Genomic DNA, 21,016 nt, shown 5'->3' with positions numbered 1-21,016 from the left:
AGGATGGATCAACAACATTGTAGTTACTCCACAATACTAACCTAAATGTCAGAGTGAAAAGAAGGAAGCCTGAACATAATACACATATTCCAAAACATGCATCCTGTTTGCAATAAGGCAGGAAAGTAATACTGCAAAAAATGTGGCAAAGAAATTAACTTTATGTCCTGATTACAAAGCGTTATGCAAATCCAACACAACTCATCACTGAGTACCACTCTTCATATTTTGAAGCATGGTGGTGGCTGCATCATGTTATGGGTATGCTTGTCATCGGCAAGGACTAGGGCGTTTTTTTTTAGGATACAAATAAATGGAATATAGCTAAGCACAGGCAAATCCTAGAGAAAAACCTAGTTCAGTCTGCTTCCCAACAGACACTGGGAAAGAAATTCACCTTTGAGCAGGACAATAACCTAAAACACAAGGCCAAATATACACTGGAGTTGCTTACCAAGAAGACATTGAATGTTCCTGAGTGGTCTAGTGACAGTTTTGACTTAAATTGGCTTAAATCTATGGCAAGACTTGAAAATGTCTGTCTCACTATGATCAACAACCAATCTGACTATCACGTTTCAAGGTAAGACCCAGATGCAGACAACATGGAATTAACAACAGTTTATTAATCCAACAGGGGCAGGCAAAAGACAGGTCAAGGGCAGGCAGGGCTCAGTAATCCAGATAGGTGGGGCAAAGGTACAGGACATTTCTAAACATTTCTAAGAACATGTTTTCACTTTGTAATTATGGGGTATTGTGTGTAGATGTCACGACTCCCACCGAAGGGGGCTCCTCTTCCTGTTCTGGCGGCGCTCGGCGGTCGTTGTCACCGGTCTACTAGCTGCCGCCAATCCCCTTTTCCTTTTCTGTTAGTTTTGTCTTATTGGTTACACCTGTTTCTTGTTTGGGTTTTGGTTAGGGCTATTTAAGCCGGGTATGCCCGCCTGCTTTTGTACGGGCTTGTTTCTCAGTTCATTTTGTGGATGTGCTATTTTCTTATTTTCTCCGGACTGTTTGGGTCCTGTTTTTGGGCCGGTCATTGCATGTGCCTGGTGTTTTTTGGCGTGACCTTTTCTGTCACCGGAATAAATACGGTTGCCCTAAACCCTCTGCTCTCTGCGCCTGACTCCGCACCCACTACTCCTAGAAGTCGTAACAGTAGATGGGTGGAATGTTTTATTTATTTAGTCCATTTTGAATTCCGGCTGTAACACGACAAAATGTGGAATTTGTTTAAGTGGTATGAAAACTTAAGGCACTGCATCGTGTTGTGAGATGAGGCGAGAAATCTCCTAGACACTTTCCACGTCATTTAAATGAATACATCTATGTGATGATGTTGAATCAACATGGAAAACTGATTGGATTTGCAAACAGGGAATTGTCTTTTTTTCCCACTCAACTTTGAACCCAAATTCAATGTCATGGTGACATTTTGTGTTGATTTCACGTTAGTTAATAACTCAACCAAATGTAAATCAAAACTACAGGTTGAACTGACGTCTGTGCCCAGTGGGTAGCCTCTGTGGGGAACAGTCTGTTACATTATATATCTTCTAGTCTCTCTCTGTCGGGAACAACAGTCTGTGTCACAGCTGTCATCCTCTTCTTCCTCTGAAGAGGTGTAGCAAGGATCGGACCAATACGCAGCGTGGTAGGTGTCCATGTTTTAATATGGAAAACTGAACATGAACAGAAATACAAAAACAATAAACGTGAACAAACCGAAACAGTCCCGTGTGGCACAAACACTGACACAGGAAACAATCACCCACAGAATACCCAAAGAACATGGCTGCCTAAAAATGGTTCCCAATCAGAGACAACGATAAACACCTGCCTCTAATTGAGAACCAATCTAGGCAACCATAGACTTACATAAACACCTAGAATAAACACAACCCCATAAATCTACAAAAAAAAACTAGACAGTACAAACACCCTAGACGAGACAAGAACACACAAACCACCCTCGTCACACCCTGACCTAACCAAAATAATAAAGATAACAAAGATAACTAAGGCCAGGGCGTGACAGTCTGTTACATTATATATCTTGTTGTCTCTCTCTGTGGGGAACAACAGTCTTTTACATTATATATCTTGTTGTCTCTCTCTGTGGGGAACAACAGTCTGTTACATTATATATCTTGTTGTCTCTCTGTGGGGAACAACAGTCTGTTACATTATATATCTTGTTGTCTCTCTGTGGGGAACAACAGTCTGTTACATTATATATCTTGTTGTCTCTCTGTGGGGAACAACAGTCTGTTACATTATATATCTTGTTGTCTCTCTCTGTGGGGAACAACAGTCTGTTACATTATATATATTGTTGTCTCTCTGTGGGGAACAACAGTCTGTTACATTATATATCTTCTAGTCTCTGTGGGGAACAACAGTCTGTTACATTATATATCTTGTTGTCTCTCTGTGGGGAACAACAGTATGTTACATTATATATCTTGTTGTCTCTCTGTGGGGAACAACAGTCTGTTACATTATATATCTTGTTGTCTCTCTCTGTGGGGAACACCAGTCTGTTACATTATATATCTTGTTGTCTCTCTCTGTGGGGAACAACAGTCTGTTACATTAGACATCTTCTTGTCTCTCTCTGTGGGGAACAACAGTCTGTTACATTATATATCTTGTTGTCTCTCTGTGGGGAACAACAGTATGTTACATTATATATCTTGTTGTCTCTCTCTGTGGGGAACAGTCTGTTACATTATATATATTGTTGTCTCTCTGTGGGGAACAACAGTCTGTTACATTAGATATCTTGTTGTCTCTCTCTGTGGGGAACAGTCTGTTACATTATATATATTGTTGTCTCTCTGTGGGGAACAACAGTCTGTTACATTAGATATCTTCTTGTCTCTCTCTGTGGGGAACAACAGTCTGTTACATTAGACATCTTGTTGTCTCTCTCTGTGGGGAACAACAGTCTGTTACATTATATATCTTGTTGTCTCTCTCTGTGGGGAACACCAGTCTGTTACATTATATATCTTGTTGTCTCTCTCTGTGGGGAACAGTCTGTTACATTAGATATCTTCTTGTCTCTCTCTGTGGGGAACAACAGTCTGTTACATTAGATATCTTGTTGTCTCTCTCTGTGGGGAACAGTCTGTTACATTAGATATCTTGTTGTCTCTCTCTGTGGGGAACAACAGTATGTTACATTATATATCTTGTTGTCTCTCTGTGTGGGGAACAACAGTCTGTTACATTAGATATCTTGTTGTCTCTCTCTGTGGGGAACAGTCTGTTACATTAGATATCTTGTTGTCTCTCTCTGTGGGGAACAACAGTATGTTACATTATATATCTTGTTGTCTCTCTGTGTGGGGAACAACAGTCTGTTACATTAGATATCTTGTTGTCTCTCTCTGTGGGGAACAACAGTCTGTTACATTAGACATCTTCTTGTCTCTCTCTGTGGGGAACAACAGTCTGTTACATTAGACATCTTCTAGTCTCTCTCTGTGGGGAACAACAGTCTGTTACATTATATGTCTTGTTGTCTCTCTCTGTGGGGAACAGTCTCACATTGTGGGGGTGAGAGAAGCGGTAAACAAGGTCTGTCTAAGATGTCTGTTGTGGCTGTGAAGTAAAGGAGTGGAAGATAGGATACGTCACTGGTCTAACGCCGCTCTGAGAACCCTGCTCCAGCCCCCCTTCCACTGAGCTGAGACGTCTAGCGACTGAGCCGTCTAGCGAGAGACGCCTGGATCCTGACAAGCCGTCTTCTTCTTCCACCTCCGTCAGGATGAAGAACCAAAAGAAAAAAAGACGGTGTATTTTCCTCTTCGTCTTCCTGCTTCTTTCTCCCTCTCTGGGTACGTTTTCTTTTCTCTGTCCTGTCGTGATACTAGGACTTCACAGGAGTTCCTGTACCTTGTTTTCCTTCCTAATCCCCCTGCATGTGTCTGTATGTGTTTGTGGTGTGTGTGTGTAAGTTGTACTATTGTATTGACCTCTATTGACATTGAACCGTCCTGTTTCTTTCTGCTGCCTTGCCTCTTCAGCAAGTGAGTACAATTATTGTATTAGAATATTCAGATGAATATTACCACAGGTGTTAGAAGTATTGAATTGATTATGATAGCCTGTGTTATAATGTGTGAATTGGACACTATGATAGCCTGTGTTATAATGTGTGAACAGGACACTATGATAGCCTGTGTTATAATGTGTGAACAGGACACTATGATAGCCTGTGTTATAATGTGTGAACTGGACACTATGATAGCCTGTGTTATAATGTGTGAATTGGACACTATGATAGCATGTGTTATAATGTGTGAACTGGACACTATGATAGCCTGTGTTATAATGTGTGAACAGGACACTATGATAGCCTGTGTTATAATGTGTGAACAGGACACTATGATAGCCTGTGTTATAATGTGTGAACAGGACACTATGATAGCCTATGTTATAATGTGTGAATTGGACACTATGATAGCCTGTGTTATAATGTGTGAACTGGACACTGTGATAGTCTGTGTTATAATGTGTGAACTGGACACTATGATAGCCTGTGTTATAATGTGTGAACAGGACACTATGATAGCCTGTGTTATAATGTGTGAACAGGACACTATGATAGCCTATGTTATAATGTGTGAACAGGACACTATGATAGCCTGTGTTATAATGTGTGAACAGGACACTATGATAGCCTGTGTTATAATGTGTGAACAGGACACTATGATAGCCTGTGTTATAATGTGTGAACTGGACACTATGATAGCCTGTGTTATAATGTGTGAATTGGACACTATGATAGCATGTGTTATAATGTGTGAACTGGACACTATGATAGCCTGTGTTATAATGTGTGAACAGGACACTATGATAGCCTGTGTTATAATGTGTGAACAGGACACTATGATAGCCTGTGTTATAATGTGTGAACAGGACACTATGATAGCCTATGTTATAATGTGTGAATTGGACACTATGATAGCCTGTGTTATAATGTGTGAACTGGACACTGTGATAGTCTGTGTTATAATGTGTGAACTGGACACTATGATAGCCTGTGTTATAATGTGTGAACAGGACACTACGATAGCATGTGTTATAATGTGTGAACTGGACACTATGATAGCCTGTGTTATAATGTGTGAACAGGACACTATGATAGCCTGTGTTATAATGTGTGAACAGGACACTATGATAGCCTGTGTTATAATGTGTGAACAGGACACTATGATAGCCTGTGTTATAATGTGTGAATTGGACACTATGATAGCCTGTGTTATAATGTGTGAACTGGACACTGTGATAGCCTGTGTTATAATGTGTGAACTGGACACTATGATAGCCTGTGTTATAATGTGTGAACTGGACACTGTGATAGTCTGTGTTATAATGTGTGAACTGGACACTATGATAGCCTGTGTTATAATGTGTGAACTGGACACTGTGATAGTCTGTGTTATAATGTGTGAACTGGACACTATGATAGCCTGTGTTATAATGTGTGAACTGGACACTATGATAGCCTGTGTTATAATGTGTGAACTGGACACTGTGATAGCCTGTGTTATAATGTGTGAACTGGACACTGTGATAGCCTGTGTTATAATGTGTGAACTGGACACTATGATAGCCTGTGTTATAATGTGTGAACAGGACACTATGATAGCCTGTGTTATAATGTGTGAACAGGACACTATGATAGCCTGTGTTATAATGTGTGAACTGGACACTGTGATAGCATGTGTTATAATGTGTGAACAGGACACTATGATAGCCTGTGTTATAATGTGTGAATTGGACACTATGATAGCATGTGTTATAATGTGTGAACTGGACACTATGATAGCCTGTGTTATAATGTGTGAACTGGACACTATGATAGCCTGTGTTATAATGTGTGAACAGGACACTATGATAGCCTGTGTTATAATGTGTGAACAGGACACTATGATAGCCTGTGTTATAATGTGTGAACTGGACACTATGATAGCATGTGTTATAATGTGTGAACAGGACACTATGATAGCCTGTGTTATAATGTGTGAATTGGACACTATGATAGCATGTGTTATAATGTGTGAACTGGACACTATGATAGCCTGTGTTATAATGTGTGAACAGGACACTATGATAGCCTGTGTTATAATGTGTGAACAGGACACTATGATAGCCTGTGTTATAATGTGTGAACAGGACACTACGATAGCCTGTGTTATAATGTGTGAATTGGACACTATGATAGCATGTGTTATAATGTGTGAACTGGACACTGTGATAGTCTGTGTTATAATGTGTGAACTGGACACTATGATAGCCTGTGTTATAATGTGTGAACAGGACACTACGATAGCCTGTGTTATAATGTGTGAATTGGACACTATGATAGCCTGTGTTATAATGTGTGAACTGGACACTATGATAGCCTGTGTTATAATGTGTGAACTGGACACTATGATAGCCTGTGTTATAATGTGTGAACTGGACACTATGATAGCCTGTGTTATAATGTGTGAACAGGACACTATGATAGCCTGTGTTATAATGTGTGAACAGGACACTATGATAGCCTGTGTTATAATGTGTGAACAGGACACTATGATAGCCTGTGTTATAATGTGTGAACAGGACACTGTGATAGTCTGTGTTATAATGTGTGAACAGGACACTATGATAGCCTGTGTTATAATGTGTGAACAGGACACTATGATAGCCTGTGTTATAATGTGTGAACAGGACACTGTGATAGTCTGTGTTATAATGTGTGAACAGGACACTATGATAGCCTGTGTTATAATGTGTGAACAGGACACTATGATAGCCTGTGTTATAATGTGTGAACAGGACACTGTGATAGTCTGTGTTATAATGTGTGAATTGGACACTATGATAGCATACTTGTTATCTTTAGATTGTCATATACCTGTTTGTGTTTGTGAACACGCTGTAAAGTGCTGCTTGTTATAAATGACACATTCAACTCTACGTTTCGATTAATTTTTTCTTCTCCACCCAGGGCAAACTGACTACGCTCCCTATTTCTATGACAACGGACCGAGCAGCACCGATGGGAATATGGCTCTGTTCAGTATCTCAGAAGACACACCAGTCGGTGAGTGTTGTAAACAATTATATAAATGCGATGATTATTTAGTTAATTATTTTAATTTTAATGTGGCTAAATTCTAAGAAAATCGCAATGTGGTTGTGATGGATCTTGTGTTTCCAGAGCAGCGTTTTTAAAACATTTTAAATACTATTTTAAAACATTGTAAGTAATATTTTAAAACATTTTAAATACTATTTAAAAAACATTTTAACTAATATTTTAAAACATTTTTAATAATTTATGCTTGATTGCGCTTGCTTAATGCAGGGTTTCACAAACTCGGTCCTAGGGCAGGCGTACCTTTAGAGTTGGTTGGGCCCAGGACTGAAAGATTTCAAATAGTATTTGAACCCAGGTCTTCTAATAATAGACTGATCACATGAGCAGCATTGAGCTTCGTCACCATAATGCCCTGCAGTGGGAGGTGGACGCACACTAATAGGCTTAGCCAGGAAAACAAAAGAGATGAAGGAGTGGCTGTCAACCAATATAACTAACAATCTGACAATGCAATAATACACCATAGAAATAGAATCACTAGAACGGGAATTCCCATTCGAGTCAATGGGTCTGTCATGACTTAGAAATAGAATCAATGATATACATCTCAGAATTAACTTTGAGTCTAGACCCGGTTCATGGTATGATCGTGTTTTTTATGATTATCTTCTGTACAACTGTAGAGATGGGTTGCCTTTCGTGTACTTGATAGGCAATGCTTTAACCAAATTCAGTAACTCTATTATTTGAAGGGTACCTACATAGACTCCATACCACATTCATAACCATTCATACCACATTCATAACCATTCATACCATATTCATACCACATTCATAACCATTCATACCATATTCATAAGCATTCATACCACTTTCATACCACATTAATAACCATTCATAACGCATTCATAGCGCATTCATAATGAACTCAAAATGAAATCATAACACATTCATAACACATTAATAACCATTCATAACACATTCATAACACATTCATAACCATTCATAACACATTCATAAACATTCATAAAAAGTAATAACACATTCATAACCATATTCATAACCATATTCATAACCATTCATAACACATTCATAATCATTCATACCACATTCATAACACATTCATAACACATTCATAAGCAGATGCTATTTCTGTCTGTGACCCCACAGGAACACAGCTATATATCCTAAACGGTACCGACCCAGAGGGGGATGCCGTGTGGTTTGGCCTGACCTTTGAGAAGGGCACCAGAGAATACCTGAGAGTGGACCCTAAGTCAGGAAACATAACTCTCATTCAGGAACTGGACAGAGAGGTGAGTGTAATACAGGAAGCTTTGACAACATTTTGTCCAGTTATCTCAGGAGAACCAGAACCAAGACTTGCGTGTGTTGGTGAGTCTGTCATTACCCACAATGCTGTTTCGAAGTGCTGTTAACAACGTGTTCTTTGTTTTGTTTTGTCAGAAACAAGGTGAAATCTTAGCTTTTGTTAGCATAACAGATGGTCGGAATAAGGTGAGCTGAGCTTTGACAACAACATGCATAGGCCTATACGCTAGTACAATAAACATACCTGGCTTCTCAGCTGGGCTGTTGTGATGTCATCTGTTTGTTCCTTCCTTTAGGTTGTCGAGACGGTACGGGTGTTTGTCACCGATGCCAATGATGAGCAACCAGAGTTCCAGAACCTGCCTTACGCCGTGGACGTCCCCGAGGTCAGTGTTAAACCCGTCGTCAACATGAAGACAGCTCTGTCATTGGTTTAAAATGTCTTCAGAGATAATGTTAAAAGGTAATGATAGATGGCAATGTTTGGTATCGCGTGGTTAGAGATAATGTTTAAAGATAATGATAGATGTCAATATTGTCATCGTGTGTTTTCGAGATAATGCGATTTCACTACCCCAGGGGCCTGTATGACATGTCGACCAGTAAAGATACCCTGTTATTAGAGCTCTACCAGATATGTACTAGATAAGCGCACAGGCAATGTTATAAATAATGACATTGATGTCTGTGTCATCTGCAGGACACCGCGTCTGGAAGCAGCATTTACAGAGTACAAGCGGTGGATAAAGACATGGGCTCTGGAGGCAGTGTCAACTACTACTTACTGGTAGATCATGTCCACAGCTCTGGGTCTGTCTCATACATAGAAGAACATGTTCTGAAACAGGGAGGGACTCTTTGAACTTTTGCTACTGTTTGCCCTAATGAACACTCCTGGTCTGAAAGAGAGTTCAGAGTTAGATCAAAGGTCATATTTAAAAATAAATAAATAAAGAATCACCTTTATTTAACCAGGTAGGCAAGTTGAGAACAAGTTCTCATTTACAATTGCGACCTCTGGCTGTAATGCCCGGGGTGTTGTGGAGGAAAGAGTCAGACGCAGGAGACAGAGAGTTCAGAGTAGCGTCACTTTTAATCACCACAAAGGTGAAACACGACGCCACTCCAACCAAATGCCCCAACATACAAGGGGAACAAAATAGTTCCGAAAATACAACTACCACGAACCGTGACACTGGCCAAGATAAAGCAAAGCAGTTCGACACATACAACAACACAGAGTTACACATGGAGTAAAACAAACATACAGTCAGTAATACAGTAGACAAATAAGTCTATATACAATGTGAGCAGATGAGGTGAGCTAAGGGAGGTAAAGGCAATAAATAGGCCATGGTGGCGAGGTAAATACAATATAGCAAGTAAAACACTGGAATGGTAGATTTGCAGTGGAAGAATGTGCAAAGTAGAGATAGAAATAATGGGGTGCAAAATAAATAAATAAATACAGTAGGGGTAGTTGTTTGGGCTAAATTATAGATGGGCTATGTACAGGTGCAGTAATCTGTGAGCTGCTCTGACACATGGGGGGTCCATTGTCATACAGTAGATAATATATAATAATATATGTATAAATATACTGTATATATAATAGTGGCCAGTTTATTAGGTATACCAGTTTGGACCCCCCTTTTAGTACCAGTTTGGACCCCCCTTTGCCTCCAGAACAAGCTGAATCCTTCGGGGCCTGGATTCTAGAAGGTGTGGCATTCAAAGCTCAATTGTTATCAAGGGACCCGACATGTATCAGGAAAAACGTTCCCCACACCATTACACCACCGCCACCACCAGCCTGTACCGTTGACACCAGCCAGGACGGGGCAATGGACTCATGCTACTAACACCAAATCCTGACTCTGCAATCAGCATGACGCAACAGGGACTGTGATTCATCGGACCAGGCAATGTTTTTTCATACCTTAATTGTCCACTGGAGCGTCTTCTTCTTGTTTTTAGCTGATAGCAGTGGAACCCGGTGTGGTCGTCTGCTGTAATAACCCGTCCGTGACAAGGATCGACGAGTTGTACTTTCTGAGATGCCGTTCTGTACACCACTGTTGTACTGCGACGTTATTTGTCTGTTTGTGTCCGGCCTGTTAGCGTCTGTTAGCGCCTGTTAGCGCCTGTTAGCGCCTGTTAGCGCCTGTTAGCGCCTGTTAGCGTCTGTTAGCTCCTGTTAGCGCCTGTTAGCGCCTGTTAGCGCCTGTTAGCGCCTGTTAGCGTGCACGATTCTTGCCATTCTCCTTCGACCTCTCATCAACTAGCTGTTTTTCACCCGCAGGACTGCCGCTGACTGGATGTTTTTTTGTTTGTTGCACCATTGTCAGTAAACCCTTAGACATTTTCGTGCGTGAAAAGCCCAGGAGGCCGGCCTGGCACAGACGATCATATCACGCTCAAAGTTGCTTCGTTAATACACTGGCAAGTTCGATGTATTAACAATACACCTAACGTTACGTAGTTAACCTTAGCTAACACTCTGGTACATACTGCTGTAATGATATGCCATGTGGTTAGTAAGGATAGCGTAACAAATTGTCAGCCAACATAATGGAACAGTAACTGAATGCCTCGATGCCTGTCTGCCTGCTTAATATAGCAAGTCACGGCCACCTCACTCTCACTGTCTGTAGGAGCGAACCATTTTCGTGAACGGTTTGGTGTACCTAATAAAGTGGCCACTGAGTGTATATGCCATTTAGCAGACGCTTTTAAATTTTACGTACGGTGGTCTCGGGAATCGAACCCACAACCCTGGTGTTACAGCACCATCCTGTACCAACTGAGCTACATTGAACAAAAATATAAACGCAACATGTAAAATGTTGGTCCCATGTTTCATGAGCTGAAATAAAAGATCCCAGAAGTGTTGCATACGTACAAAAAGCTTATTTTTCTCAAATTTTGTGCACAAATTTGTTTACATCCCTGTTAGTGAGCATTTCTCATTTGCCAAAATAATCCATCCACCTGACATGTGTGGCATATCAAGAAGCTGATTAAACAGCATGATCATTACACAGATGTACCTTGTTCTTGGGACACTAAAAGGCCACTCTAAAATGTGCAGTTTTGTCACACAACACAATGCCACAGATGTCTCAAGTTTTGAGGGAGCGTGTAATTGGCATGCTGACTGCAGAGATGTCCACCAGAGCTGTTGCCAGATAATTGAATGTTCATTTCTCTAACATAAGTCGCTTCCAATGTCCTTTTAGAGAATTTGGCAGAACGTCCAACCGGCCTCACAACAGCAGACCACGCTACATCAGGCTTCTTCTCCTGTGGTATTGTCTGAGACTAGCCACCCAAACAGCTGATGAAACTGTGGGTTTGCACAACCGAAGAATGTCTGCACAAACTGTCAGAAACCGTCTCAGGGAAGCTCATCTGCGTGCCCGTCGTCCTCACCAGGGTCATGACCTGACTGCAGTTTGGTGTCGTAACCGACTTCATTGGGCAAATGCTCACCTTAGATGGCTACTGGCACGCTGGAGAAGTGTTCTCTTCACAGATGAATCCTGGTATCAACTGTACCGGGCAGAAGGCAGACAGCGTGTATGGCATTGTGTGGGCGAGTGGGTTGCTGATGTCAACGTTGTGAACAGAGTTTGACAACATTTCACAGGCCACAATCAACAGCCTGATCAACTCTATGCGAAGGAGATGTGTCACGCTGCATGAGGCAAATGGTGGTCACATCAGAGACTGACTGGTTTTCTGATTCACGCCCCTACCTTTTTTATAAAGGTATCTGTGACCAACAGATGCATATCTGTATTCCCAGTCATGTGAAATCCATAGATTAGGACCTAATGAATTTATAACCTGATATGAACTGTAACTCAGTAAAATCGTTGAAGTTGTTGCATGTTATGTTTTAGATTTTTGTTCAGTGTACAAAGGACCAGATGGATGGTAAAGGGCATGTATTTGATAAAAACAGGAAGGAAGCCATCTGTGGAGAGAAAACAATTAATTTTACACTAGAGTGGTGACAGGAAATGGTGCCTCTTTAGTGGATTACATTTCAATTACATTTTAGTAAGTTATTGAGGGCTTAGCTGAAGCTTAGGGTCGCTTTTGGCCATCAGCAAGCAAACAGTAGTTGGCACTGTTCATATGTCGACTGTTATTGGTTGTTTTAGCCATATTTAGATGTCTGACATGGTATTGGTTGGTTTGATGTGTGATGTGGTATTGGTTGGTTTGATGTGTGATGTGGTATTGGTTGGTTTGATGTGTGATGTGGTATTGGTTGGTTTGATGTGTGATGTGGTATTGGTTGGTTTGATGTGTGATGTGGTATTGGTTGGTTTGATGGGCGATTCATCATTGAATGGAGGGTGTGATTAGTCATTGAATGGAGGGTGTGATTAGTCATTGAATGGAGGGTGTGATTAGTCATTGAATGGAGGGTGCGATTAGTCATTGAATGGAGGGTGCGATTAGTCATTGAATGGAGGGTGCAATTAGTCATTGAACGGAGGGTGTGATTAGTCATTGAATGGAGGGTGCGATTAGTCATTGAATGGAGGGTGCGATTAGTCATTGAATGGAGGGTGTGATTAGTCATTGAATGGAGGGTGTGATTAGTCATTGAACGGAGGGTGTGATTAGTCATTGAATGGAGGGTGTGATTAGTCATTGAATGGAGGGTGTGATTAGTCATTGAATGGAGTGTGCGATTAGTCATTGAATGGAGGGTGCGATTAGTCATTGAATGGAGGGTGTGATTAGTCATTGAATGGAGGGTGTGATTAGTCATTGAATGGAGGGTGTGATTAGTCATTGAATGGAGGGTGCGATTAGTCATTGAATGGAGGGTGCGATTAGTCTTTGAATGGAGGGTGTTATTAGTCATTGAATGGAGGGTGTGATTAGTCATTGAATGGAGGGTGCGATTAGTCATTGAACGGAGGGTGCGATTAGTCATTGAATGGAGGGTGCGATTAGTCATTGAACGGAGGGTGTGATTAGTCATTGAATGGAGGGTGTTATTAGTCATTGAATGGAGGGTGTGATTAGTCATTGAATGGAGGGTGCGATTAGTCATTGAACGGAGGGTGCGATTAGTCATTGAATGGAGGGTGCGATTAGTCATTGAACGGAGGGTGTGATTAGTTAGATGTAGTTAAGTCTAGATCTCAGTATGCATTATCATAATACAGGCTTTTGCTGTCTGTTCACAGGGCACCTCTGCTACCAGGTTCACCATCGACGGCCACAGTGGGGTCCTGCGGATCAAACCAGGCCAGACGCTCGACTACGAGACCACAGCAACACACTTTGTGATAGTGGTTGCCAAGGTGAGATGAAGGCTAGCTATGTGTCAATCAATCCATCAATCAGTTAATCCCCCCCAAAATATTGAAGCTCTTTTTACATCAGCAGTTGTCACAAAGTGCTTTATAGATACCAAGACCCAAAACCCCAAAGAGCAATGTGTCACACCTGTCTGGTCTGGTCTGGGAATGCTGATATCTTCTGGCCCTGTCTCTGGGCTTTAGAGGGATGGTAAACTCTCTCTCCTCTGTCTCTGGGCTTTAGAGGGATGGTAAACTCTCTCTCCTCTGTCTCTGGGCTTTAGAGGGATGGTAAACTCTCTCTCCTCCGTCTCTGTCTCAGAGGGAGGGAGGGTAAACTCTCTCTTCCGTCTCTGTCTCTGGGCCTCAAAGGGAGGGAGGGTAAACTCTCTCTCTTCCGTCTCTGTCTCTGGGCCTCAGAGGGAGGGAGGGTAAACTCTCTCTCTTCCGTCTCTGTCTCTGGGCCTCAAAGGGAGGGAGGGTAAACTCTCTCTCTTCCATCTCTGTCTCTGGGCCTCAGAGGGAGGGAGGGTAAACTCTCTCTCTTCCGTTTCTGTCTCTGGGCCTCAAAGGGAGGGAGGGTAAACTCTCTCTCTTCCGTCTCTGTCTCTGGGCCTCAGAGGGAGGGATGGTAAACTCTCTCTCCTCCGTCTCTGTCTCAGAGGGAGGGAGGGTAAACTCTCTCTTCCGTCTCTGTCTCTGGGCCTCAAAGGGAGGGAGGGTAAACTCTCTCTCTTCCGTCTCTGTCTCTGGGCCTCAGAGGGAGGGAGGGTAAACTCTCTCTCTTCCGTCTCTGTCTCTGGGCCTCAAAGGGAGGGAGGGTAAACTCTCTCTCTTCCATCTCTGTCTCTGGGCCTCAGAGGGAGGGAGGGTAAACTCTCTCTCTTCCGTTTCTGTCTCTGGGCCTCAGAGGGAGAGTGTATGCTCTCTCTCCACCTTCCCTGTCTCTCAGGGGGAGGAAAACGTGTCCTCTTCTCTGAGCCATGGGGGAAGGTGAAGGGCTGGGGGTCTCTCTTCTGTCTTTTAGCCTCAGTGGGAGGGTCAGCTCCTCTCCTACATCCCTATGTTAATCTCTAAGCTCTTGTGGTGGGTCAGCCCCGATTACCTAAGGCCACACTACAACGCGGCCCTTGACCCCACCACATGGCAGTTGATTGACTAATTGTCTTGGGTGAAGGAGCACGTTGTTTTACGACAGGATGTTTGTAAACAACAACACGAGCCCTTTATTATATGTTAACATGTGTATTCTAACGGACGCCTGATCACATAGAAAGCAGGATGAAATGTACATGGTGCATCTGTAGCAGATGGGGGCGGATGTGTGACAACTCTCTCCTCAGTCTGAAGTATCGCCCCTTTGCGCCATTGGAGAAGGTATTTTTCATGAGTGGGAAGGAGTCTCTGGATGTGCAGATCAGGGGGATGTCGTACCTCCTCACTATTAAACACTGTTAACTTCTGCAAAGTACTGTGATTTTAGCCCGTAACATCAGCACTGCGTAATCAGTCATTATTTACCATGTCCAATGTCTAACCTTCTGTTGTATCCATCAGGATGGGGGTGGACAGTACAAAGGGAAGCACCAGGTGTTGACATCTACAGCCACCATAACCATCAACGTCCTCGACGCCCAAGACACTCCTCCAGCCTTCATTGGAACTCCTTACTTTGGCTACGTCTACGAGGTCTCACTTCCTGTAAGTACAACACAACCTCCTTACTTTGGCTACGTCTACGAGGTCTCACTTCCTGTAAGTACAACACAACCTCCTTACTTTGGCTACGTCTACGAGGTCTCACTTCCTGTAAGCACAACACAACCTCCTTACTTTGGCTACGTCTACGAGGTCTCACTTCCTGTAAGTACAACACAACCTCCTTACTTTGGCTACGTCTACGAGGTCTCACTTCCTGTAAGTACAACACAACCTCCTTACTTTGGCTACGTCTACGAGGTCTCACTTCCTGTAAGCACAACACAACCTCCTTACTTTGGCTACGTCTACGAGGTCTCACTTCCTGTAAGTACAACACAACCTCCTTACTTTGGCTACGTCTACGAGGTCTCACTTCCTGTAAGTACAACACAACCTCCTTACTTTGGCTACGTCTACGAGGTCTCACTTCCTGTAAGTACAACACAACCTCCTTACTTTGGCTACGTCTACGAGGTCTCACTTCCTGTAAGTACAACACAACCTCCTTACTTTGGCTACGTCTACGAGGTCTCACTTCCTGTAAGTACAACACAACCTACTTACTTTGGCTACGTCTACGAGGTCTCACTTCCTGTAAGTACAACACAACCTCCTTACTTTGGCTACGTCTACGAGGTCTCACTTCCTGTAAGTACAACACAACCTCCTTACTTTGGCTACGTCTACGAGGTCTCACTTCCTGTAAGTGCAACACAACCTCCTTACTTTAGCTACGTCTACGAGGTCTCACTTCCTGTAAGCGCAACACAACCTCCTTACTTTGGCTACGCCTACGAGGTCTCACTTCCTGTAAGCACAACACCACCTCCTTACTTTGGCTACGCCTACGAGGTCTCACTTCCTGTAAGTACAACACAACCTCCTTACTTTGGCTACGTCTACGAGGTCTCACTTCCTGTAAGTACAACACAACCTCCTTACTTTGGCTACGCCTACAAGGTCTCACTTCCTGTAAGTACAACACAACCTCCTTACTTTGGCTACGTCTACGAGGTCTCACTTCCTGTAAGTACAACACAACCTGATGATCCTCTGGTCTTTAACACATAACCCTGTAATAGAAAAGCTGTAAGACTTAATTTTTTGAACTTTTGGGAATTTTTGCAAGTCATTGCTTTATAATCAATACATTGTAATTTAATTATTTTTGAATAACATCTTGCCATAATAACATACGCTACATTACCAAAAGTATGTGGACACCTGCTCGTCGAAAGTCTCATTCCAAAATAATGGGTATTAATATGGAGTTGATCCCCCCTTTTGCTGCTATAACAGCCTCCACTCTTCTGGGAAAGGCTTTCCACTAGATGTTGGAACATTGCTGCTATAACAGCCTCCACTCTTCTGGGAAAGGCTTTCCACTAGATGTTGGAACATTGCTGCTATAACAGCCTCCACTCTTCTGGGAAAGGCTTTCCACTAGATGTTGGTACATTGCTGTAGGGACTTGCTTCCATTCAGCCACAAGAGCATTAGTGAGGTCTGGGCACTGATGTTCGGCGATTAGGCTTGGCTCACAGTCGGTGTTCCAATTCATCCCAAAGGTGTTCGATGGGGTTGAGGTCAGGGTTCTGTGCAGGCCAGTCAAGTTCTTCCACACCGATGTCAACAAAACATTTCTGTATGTACCTCGCTTTGTGCACAGGGGCATTTTCATGCTAAAACAGTAAAGAGTCTTCCCCGAACTGTTGCCACAAAGTTAGAAGCACAGAATCATCTAGAATGTCATTGTGTGCTATAGCGTTAAGATTTCTCTTCACTGGAACTAAGGGGCCCGAACCAAACAGCCCCAGACCATTATTCCTCATCCACCAAACTTTACAGTTGACACTATGCATCCGGGCAGGTAGCGTTCTCCTGGACAAATCCGTCAGACTGCCAGATGGTGAAGCGTGATTCATCACTCCAGAGAACACGTTTCCACTGCTCCGGAGTCCAATGGCAGCGAGCTTTCCACCACTCCAGCCGACGCTTGACATTGTGCATGGTGATCTTAGGCTTGTGTGCGGCTGCTCGGCCACGGAAGCCCATTTCATGAAGCTCCCGACGAACAGTTCTTGTGCTGACTTTGCTTCCAGAGGCAGTTTGGAACTCGGTTGTGAGTGTTGCGACTGAGGACAGACTATTGTTACGCGCTTCAGCACTCTGCGGTCCCGTTCTGTGAGCTTGTGGACTACCACTTCGTGGCTGAGCCGTTGTTGCTCCTACATGTTGCTCCACTTCACAATAACAGCACTTACAGTTGACCGGGGAAACTCTGGCAGGGCAGAAATTTGACGAACTGACTTGTTGGAAAGTTGACATCCTATGACGGTGCCACATTGAAAGTCCCTAAGCTCTTCAGTACGGGCCATTCTACTGCCAATGTTTGTCTATGGAGATTGCATGGCTGTGTGCTCGATTTTATACACCTGTCAGCAACCGAATCCACTAGGGGGGAAGGGATGTCCACATAGTTTTGTATATATAGTGTATGTTCCAGTACTTTTTATTAAATATTTTTCATGCCATTTCTTTATGATTTATAATTTGTATTCGCAGGGTTCTGAAATATCCACTGTGTTCGCCAAAGATGGAGACGAAGGAAACCCTAATCTTATTCATTATTCTATAACCAATGGTAAATTCTAAACACACACACACACACACACACACACACACACACACACACACACACACACACACACACACACACACACACACACACACACACACACACACACACACACACACACACACACTACAAAGCAATTTTTTTTTACAAACTGATAATAATCATTGTCAACTGTGTGTTTGTCTACAGTTTCACAGATATTTGTGATTTCTGTATAAGTCATGATTCACACTCGTTCCTTTCTTCTGTAGGTAGTGAGGGTGTCTTCACTATCAATAGCACAAGTGGTTGTATCAGCCTAACAGCTTATCCAGTCACGCTGAGGAATGAATTATATGAAATCCATGTCAAGGTAATAAGCCTTTCCTTATCCGGTTATTACGTTGTTATTTCTAGGTTATTACATGGTTAGCACATATGTTTTATTGTCTAATCTCTCTCTCTCTCTCCCTCTCTCTCTCTTCTCTCTCTTCTCTCTCTCCTCTCTTTCCCGCTCTCTCTCTGTCTCTCTCTCTGTATCGCTCTCTCTCCTCTCTCTCTCTTTCTGTCTCTCTCTCTCCTCTCTCTCTCTTTCTGTCTCTCTCTCCTCTCTGTCTTTCTCTCTGCCTCTCTCCTCTCTCTCAGGCAACTGAGCTGGGGCCGAGTGAGGAGCTGTTGGACTACTATACCATGACTGTGGTGACGGTTCGAGTGGTGGACCTCAACAACCACCCTCCTACCTTCTACGGAGAGAACGGGCCCCAGAGCCAGTTCGAGGTGACCATGTATGAGCACCCTCCAGAGGGGGAGATCCTCAGGGGGCTAAAGATAACGGTCAACGACTCTGATCAGGTACTGGAAGGCGGACTCTGTATCCCAAATCGCACCCTATTCCCTATATAGTGCACTACTTTTGACTAGGGTCCTATATTATATCACCCCATTACCCTGTCACACAATATCACCCAATTACCCTATATTATATCACCCCATTACCCATATATTATATCACCCATTACCCTATATTATATCACCCCATTACCCTGTCACACAATATCACCCAATTACCCTATATTATATCACCCCATTACCCTATATTATATCACCCCATTACCCTATATTATATCACCCCATTACCCTATCACACTATATCACCCCGTTACCCTTTATTATATCACCCCATTACCCTATCACACTATATCACCCCGTTACCCTTTATTATATCACCCCATTACCCTATCACACTATATCACCCCGTTACCCTTTATTATATCACCCCATTACCCTATATTATATCACCCCATTAACCTGTATTATATCACCCCATTACCCTATATTATATCACCCCATTACCGTATCACACTATATCACCCTATTAACCTATATTATATCACCCCATTACCCTGTCACACTATATCACCCCATTACCTTATATTATATCACCCCATTACCCTATATTATATCACCCCATTACCATATCACACTATATCACCCCATTACCCTATATTATATCACCCCATTACCCTATATTATATCACCCCATTACCCTATATTACCCTATCACACTATATCACCCCATTACCCTATATTATATCACCCCATTACCCTATATTATATCACCCCATTACCCTATATTATATCACCCCATTACCCTTTATTATATCACCCCATTACCCTGTCACACTATATCACCCCATTACCCTATATTATATCACCCCATTACCCTATATTATATCACCCCATTACCCTATCACACTATATCACCCCATTACCCTATATTATATCACCCCATTACCCTATATTATATCACCCCATTACCCTATATTATATTACCCTATCACACTATATCACCCCATTACCCTATATTATATCACCCCATTACCCTATATTATATCACTCCATTACCCTATATTATATCACCCCATTACCGTATCACACTATATCACCCCATTAACCTATATTATATCACCCCATTACCCTGTCACACTATATCACCCCATTACCCTATATTATATCACCCCATTACCCTATATTATATCACCCCATTACCCTATCACACTATATCACCCCATTACCCTATATTATATCACCCCATTACCCTATATTATATCACCCCATTACCCTATATTATATCACCCCATTACCCTATATTATATCACCCCATTACCCTGTCACACTATATCACCCCATTACCCTATATTATATCACCCCATTACCCTATATTATATCACCCTAATTACCCTATATTATATTACCCTATCACACTATATCACCCCTTTACCCTATATTATATCACCCCATTACCCTATATTATATCACCCCATTACCCTATATTATATCACCCCATTACCGTATCACACTATATCACCCCATTAACCTATATTATATCACCCCATTACCCTGTCACACTATATCACCCCATTACCCTATATTATATCACCCCATTACCCTATATTATATCACCCCATTAACCTATATTATATCACCCCATTACCCTATATTATATCACCCCATTAACCTATATTATATCACACCATTACCCTATCACACTATATCACCCCTTTACCCTATATTATATCACCCCATTACCCTATATTATATCACCCCATTACCCTATATTATATCACCCCATTACCGTATCACACTATATCACCCCATTAACCTATATTATATCACCCCATTACCCTGTCACACTATATCACCCCATTACCCTATATTATATCACCCCATTACCCTATATTATATCACCCCATTAACCTATATTATATCACCCCATTACCCTATATTATATCACCCCATTAACCTATATTATATCACACCATTACCCTGTCACACTATATCACCCCATTACCCTATATTATATGACCCCATTCCTGATTTTTTCCCCCCCCTCTTACTCTCATGGAGACCACTCCTTATGCTTTGTGATAGGCT

At 42.3% G+C, this 21,016-nt stretch overlaps 1 protein-coding gene across 1 annotated transcript in view; it reads left to right on the top strand.

The window, feature by feature from the left end:
- Positions 1–21,016, top strand: part of LOC120029343 (cadherin-related family member 1-like) — a 44,232-nt gene that overhangs the window by 10,422 nt on the left and 12,794 nt on the right. Inside the window, exons 2-11 of the mRNA XM_038974577.1 lie at positions 7,013–7,108; positions 8,276–8,421; positions 8,573–8,623; positions 8,734–8,823; positions 9,138–9,224; positions 13,651–13,767; positions 15,322–15,465; positions 18,031–18,109; positions 18,355–18,455; positions 18,728–18,934. Coding sequence (XP_038830505.1) covers positions 7,013–7,108; positions 8,276–8,421; positions 8,573–8,623; positions 8,734–8,823; positions 9,138–9,224; positions 13,651–13,767; positions 15,322–15,465; positions 18,031–18,109; positions 18,355–18,455; positions 18,728–18,934 — 1,118 coding nt within the window. The remainder of the gene's footprint in view (positions 1–7,012; positions 7,109–8,275; positions 8,422–8,572; positions 8,624–8,733; positions 8,824–9,137; positions 9,225–13,650; positions 13,768–15,321; positions 15,466–18,030; positions 18,110–18,354; positions 18,456–18,727; positions 18,935–21,016) is intronic.

Source organism: Salvelinus namaycush, chromosome 35 (assembly GCF_016432855.1).
Source record: "Salvelinus namaycush isolate Seneca chromosome 35, SaNama_1.0, whole genome shotgun sequence".
NCBI classification, from domain to species: Eukaryota; Metazoa; Chordata; class Actinopteri; order Salmoniformes; family Salmonidae; genus Salvelinus; species Salvelinus namaycush.
Note: the sequence above shows the minus strand (reverse complement) of the source record. Positions and strands in the feature narration are given on the sequence as shown.